We start from the raw sequence: 6030 nt of genomic DNA on the forward strand, positions 1-6030 counted from the left end.
TCTATTGGCTGTACATAGTAAGCACTTTAAAATGTACCTGTTATAATGTTTTGAACATCAAGTTTCACTCTGAAATGAAAATTAATTTGAGTTTTTTAGGAGGCAGGGGTTCAGTCTGTCCTTTACATGAAGAATATTTTGAGCCTGGTGGATTAGTGGCAGTGTAATCAGTCTCATCAGGTTTCTGGTTTGTTTCCGTTCAGGTTGCCCGGCTCATGGAGATGGGATTTTCCAGAGGTGATGCTTTGGAAGCCCTGAGAGCTTCAAATAATGACCTTAATGTGGCTACCAACTTCCTGCTGCAGCACTGACAGTCCCTGGGGACAACACTGGGATCTGCCAAGCCGCTGACTCAGGCACGTCCTGTCCCTGCCACTGCATCGGGCCAAGAACCCTGCACTCTCTGGCTGACGTTCTCAATGTTCTTTTGGGAAAATAGTGGATCCCACTGTTCCCTCCTTTAATTCCAAGATTGTTACTGTTAGAGCATCGAAAATAAGGTTCGAGACTCTAAAATGTTTGCCATTAAATTAGCATGTGTTTTCTACCTTTTTTAATTGGCTGTTTTCCTTAGTTTGGAGAATCATCACTCATTCCTAATGTGTTTAAAATACATTAAAGTTGCAGCTATCCGCAAACAGTGGAATAGCACTCCAGATGGGAAATTAGTTCTATCATAATATTTTTTATTATAATGCATCATTCTACATTATAGCTGATCATAAATGCTAAAGGAGAAAAGGGAATGTTATTTGGGAAGGACATGTCAGATTATGCCTTATGGATTGCTTTCATTGCTATTTTTTTTCCTCAAATTTGCTTTCAAACCCCAGTGGCTGTTCACTGGCCATACTTCCTGGGTGTGAGCAGGACACGTCTGCTGCCCACCTGTTAGCCAGGCCTGGGTGATGCAGGAGAAATGAAAACTAAATCCTACACAATACTGTTCCAGCCTATCTTCCCAGGGAATTTTTCCCAACTCCTTTTCCCCGCTTCCATTAAAAAATAACATGATCATTTACCGACTTTAGGTTCTGGAATACTCCATAAAACATACCTGGAGTTAACTTACTTAGAGTATCCACAGTTATCCACTCAGGTTAGGGGTGAATATGGGACAAAGAGAAAACAGACAGTGGGTAGCCTGGTGCAATCCTGGGCAGGTACTCATGGCCCCAGGGCTTTGACCGGGATCTCGGCATAAGGCAGAGCACACTGCAGAGGATGCCATCACAGACAGAGAGGGGAAGGCTGGGTGGACTGGCCTGAAAAGATCTAAAGCGGGTGACTCTTAAGGTGTAAGGAAATTGTAGGATTGTGTTCTGCAAAATGAGCAGAAATGTATCAAGTTGATGTAAATTTGAACATGTATGATACTTACAATAAAGTTTTTAATGTGTATTATTTTTTGGAATTTATTAGACTTACCTGCATAAAACTTTGTTCTAAGCTATACTGTTTACCACCTCACTCCCCTAAAAAACTGCCGAACTATTTATCTTTCTTCAGAAGATTTGGGTACACTTTTTTTTAAGTGAGAGAAGCTTGTGAGGCCCCATTCCTAGGCTTGTTGAGGCCATCAGCTGCTCAGAATGGGGGTTGAGGTGAGTTTCTGGGAGCCTAGCTGGTCCCCAAGCACAGGCTGTAAGGGCAGTTGACAGTAGTCGGCATATCCTTGACTGCACTCCCTGCCCAGGGGCACATACAAGGCAGCCTGAGAGTGTGCTGATGGTGTGTCCATGTGTGACCTCTGAGGCAAATATAATCCACCTTTTGCACTTCCCATGCAAAAGGTCTCAGGAAAGAATAACCATACCCCAAATTACACCATTTCGTAGGCTTCTTCTCACCTTCAAACAGCTTCTAGCAAAGTAAAGCCAAACCAGTGGCCAAATTCTCCCTAACCCAAGAATTTTTCATTACTTTTCTCCCCACCGTATGGATCCCCATGTGAGGCCTCAATTAAAAATTATTGTTTTCTGGTCAGGATTCCCTTCAAACTGATTACATTTCAGAGATACTTGTCTTGCCAAAAAGAGCTTTAGTGCCCCTCCAATTCAGTCCTTTAATTTAGAAAATAGAAGTCAAGGGTCAGTACAGGTGGTGTGACCATAGGACATACACCTAATGGTAGCGGAGCTCGGAGATACCCTCAAGTTTTTCCTGATTTTTTTCAGCCTCTTTTTCAGTTCCCTACAGATGACAAGATCTCACCTTACCAGTGGGGAGCCATTGTATTCCTACATGCAGCCACCAGGCCATTCTCCCCCTTCACCAGCCACTATCCTCTAGAACATTCCTACTGTCCCCTCATACACACACACCCTCCCACATGTCAGACTTCCCCCTCTCAGACACATTTCTTTGCATTGCTGGAGTTCCAAGCCTTGTCCCACTCTTGCTTCCTGCAGATTTTGGTGCAAGCTATAGCCACCCACTGCAGGAGTTTGAATGCCCAAAAACACCCACACCTCTTCAAGACACCCAGAAATCTTTCAAGACATCCTAAAGGGGAACTTTTTGGTTCCATGTGTAATGATGCATGCATCAGAGAGCCATTTAGTTTGGTTTCCCAAGGTCTAAAAAAGATCACTTAGGCTTTTGGTTCTGTGTAAATGGGAACAGATTGGGTTTAATTTTCAACTGAGCAGATTCCAAATTGTGAAATAGGAAGAGGAAGATGGAAAATATTGTCTATAATGACAGGCCCTGCCACCTTCCTCAAATAAAGGAAAACCTGACTCTGAAGTCCTGATTCATAAACCTAGACTGAGTTTGGAGTTAGAAAGGAAAAAATTTTCAGGTAAATGAGCACAAAATTGTGAACACATTGCAGTGTCATTTAGAATGTTTTCTGAGTTCCTGAGTCTATGTTCCTACAACAGTTCTTAAATGGAATTGAAAGTGTCTATACCATAAACTTAAGAGCTTTATTTTAATGAGGCAGCTTAAGTGATATTTAATTTTTGAGAATCAAAAGGTTATCTTCTTCTCAGTCCCCTAATCCATATAGTGTTTATAAAGGGATGTACCAAGAATGTCAATATTGGCTTCCTGGTTCAGACTAAAATTTGAGATCTGAAACTAGTCTGTGTAAGAAAATTTGCCAGAATCATGTGAATTTACTATCTCACTGAATATACTAGTATCAAGTGGAGAACCCCTAAGAGCTAAATGCTGATGGTGCCTCTAGTAGAGCTGGAATTTCAGGCAAAGAGGTATGGGTGGGGTGGGTAGACATGGTTTGAGCCTAAAGAAGCTGGGGGGAAGTGGTCGCTAGATGTTGGAAATCAATCTGAAAAGAGGTAGGGATTAGATAACTAGGTTGGGAGTCCTGCTATAGGTGACAAAGTATATTCAGTGACTGAGAATATGGAGAGGAGAGAAGACGGTTAATGATGCAATCTTAAGGAATTCCTGCATTTCTTGTGGAGGAAGAGAAATAGGGTAATCAGGAAGTGAGAATATTTAGGAGGGGTGATCAGGATGGCAGGTGCTTCAGGGCAAGGTCAGGGGTAATGTGGTGTCAGCCCAATGCTGACAGGTTCCAGAATACAAAAGCTAGAACATGAGAAAAGGTGAGGCAGCAGAGGTGGTTTGCATGTGCTCCTCCAGGACATCTGGTGGGGAAAGAAGAGGAAAGAGGCTGTTCCTGGGTCAGTTTGTAGGTCAAGGTAAACAAGGCAGTGATAAGAGATCCTGAGATCTGGGCCCAAGTGAACAGGAACAGAGAGGAAGGATTGACCTTGGAAACTAGGAAGGACACATCAGTTCTCTGGAACTAGAGATAGGAGACAATTAAGGAAACTACAGTGAGTCATAAACTAAAGAGCAAAGTTGAACAAGCTCAAATGGTAATTTCTAGCTTCTTAATAAAGAAGAAAGTGAGGTTGAGGGACCCACAGTGGTGTTGAGAGCTTGAGTAGAGAAGACGCCATAGTGTACAATTTACCGGTGGGTAAATAAAACGTGGAGAGAAAACACAAAGGATCTGTATGGTCTAGAAAAAAGGGCTCTGACCACTTTGGTTTATTGACTGCAGTACTTTGGTCTGTTCAGCTGGGCCATAGGAATCCCAGATCCCTGAGACATTCAGACAAGAATTCAGAGTCCCAGACACTAGCCCCAGTGGGCTGCATAGTGTCTTCCATTAGGCCCACAACTTCCCTGGGAAGCAGATAGACTCTGGTATTATTTCTCTCTGTCCTGCGATGCCCTGCAAGTTTGAGACTTGGAGTGGCAGGAAAGAAAATGACCAGATCCTAAGGGAAGAGGGCAGAGGGAGCCCTGCACTTCTAGTCACTTGAAGACACACCCTGGTCCTTGCCCAAATACAAAAGTGCCTTAGGGATTCGGGTTCCTTCAAGGCCAGGGTGGGGATTGTGTCCAAGTGACCAGACCCAGACATCCCAGGGCCTCTGACTTCACCTCAGCAACGTAAGAGAAACAGCGAAGACTGCAGTATGACCAAGAACCCACAGTCACCAAAACTAGAGAAAATGTCCAGAATCCCCACCTCTCAGCCCAGGCATGTTGAGAACTCTGTTCAATCTAACTTCTGCCACTTTGCCAGTTTGCCCAGACCTTTTAGTTCCTCCAATGACTTTCACAAGTGAAATGGACACTCTTTTCCCTGAGTATGGTATCATAAATTTAGACCATTCACAGGCTCATAGAATGTTCATACTACAAGAGAACATTTGGTTTAAGCCCACATTTTACAGAAGAGGTGGCAGAGTGCATGGGCCACCCAGGTGTCTGCACAGAGAAGGGAACCTCTGAGGGGGCTGCCTGGAAACACACTCTTACTGTACAGGTCCAGGATTCCTCCTGTGGGGACAGAGTTGTCTTTCCAAACCACTAAATGTGTCCACCTCCCTCTCCCCAGACTGCTCCCAAATCTCAACTGCTCCTGAGAAACTGTAGGTGCTCTCTTAACACTACAAACATTCAAGTTTAGGATGGTGTTGCTGCTACTTTGCAAGAGCCTTGGTGGAGATACAGTGTCTCCCCCTGAGATTACATTGGCATTAAGGACAAGTTCCCTTTTCCAAGGCATCTAGGTGGAGCCTGAAGGGCAGACTTGCTTTGAGGTCTGTGGAAGATTTAACCAGAAGCTGTGAGTTCTTGTGGTGTCAGCTTCTAGAACCTTTGTAAACCCCTCATTCTGAGTTCAGCACTCACCTAAACAGAAGAGTGAAGATGTCAGTCAACCCCTGTGACAACTTCTCTGTCACTTCCAGGATGGGCTCTGAAGGGGTGGAGTTATCAGAAGGTGATGGGGGATGCCAAGGTTGACAGTCTATTGTGTGTGGAAAGGGCACCCTGACTCCTTACTCCAGTGGGTCAGCGGCATCACTTGGCCTCTTGTGGTCGGTGCCCCTAGGTGGGGAAAGCCCAGACCAGAGCCCAGGAGGCTGGCTGATTTTTCTGTCTGAAAACAAGATTTTCATTTCATCTCTATTTTAGGGAACATGGTCAGTTTTGTTCTTTTCCTAACTTGACAATTCTGTGTGTGGAGTTTTTATTGTAAGATTATATAATGATGTACAACTGAAGTACTGCATTGTACCTAAAAATTGTTCAGCCTAGAACAATAGGTTACAGAAACCCTTATTTCTGAGTTCCAGCCAAGATGGAGGTGTAGGTAGACACACTGTGCCTCCTCGAACAACCAGAAGAAGGACAACAAATTTAAAAACAAAAAATAACCAGGACTGCCAGAAAACCAAACTGTATGGAAGTCCAACAACCAAGGAGTTAAAGAAACATTCATCCAGACCAGTAAGGGGCAGAGATAGGCAGCTGGGTGGAGAGGACTCAAGGTAAGGTGGTGGCTGGCGGACTGGACGGTCCCACATTCACGTGCAGATAAACCTGGAGGAACAACTGGGGAGTGAGACACCCAGAGTTCCAGTGCAGGGAAATAAAGCCTCAAAACCTGTGACTGAAAACACTTGTGGGAGTTGAGGCGGCAGCAAAAGAAAGTCCTAGCCTCACAGGAGACTCCGTTGGAGAGACCCATAGGGT

General features: G+C 44.3%; 1 protein-coding gene across 1 annotated transcript in view; it reads left to right on the top strand.

Moving 5' to 3' along the window:
• UBAC2 (UBA domain containing 2) overlaps nt 1–1401 on the top strand; it is a 250542-nt gene extending 249141 nt beyond the window's left edge. The window contains exon 9 of the mRNA XM_045821244.1: nt 204–1401. Within this exon, the coding sequence (XP_045677200.1) occupies nt 204–311 (108 nt within the window). The 3' untranslated portion in view covers nt 312–1401. The remainder of the gene's footprint in view (nt 1–203) is intronic.
• The last annotated feature ends 4629 nt before the right edge of the window (nt 1402–6030 follow it).

This window comes from Phyllostomus hastatus, unplaced genomic scaffold, assembly GCF_019186645.2.
Source record: "Phyllostomus hastatus isolate PE091 unplaced genomic scaffold, TTU_PhHast_1.1 phas_scaffold_46, whole genome shotgun sequence".
Taxonomy (NCBI): Eukaryota; Metazoa; Chordata; class Mammalia; order Chiroptera; family Phyllostomidae; genus Phyllostomus; species Phyllostomus hastatus.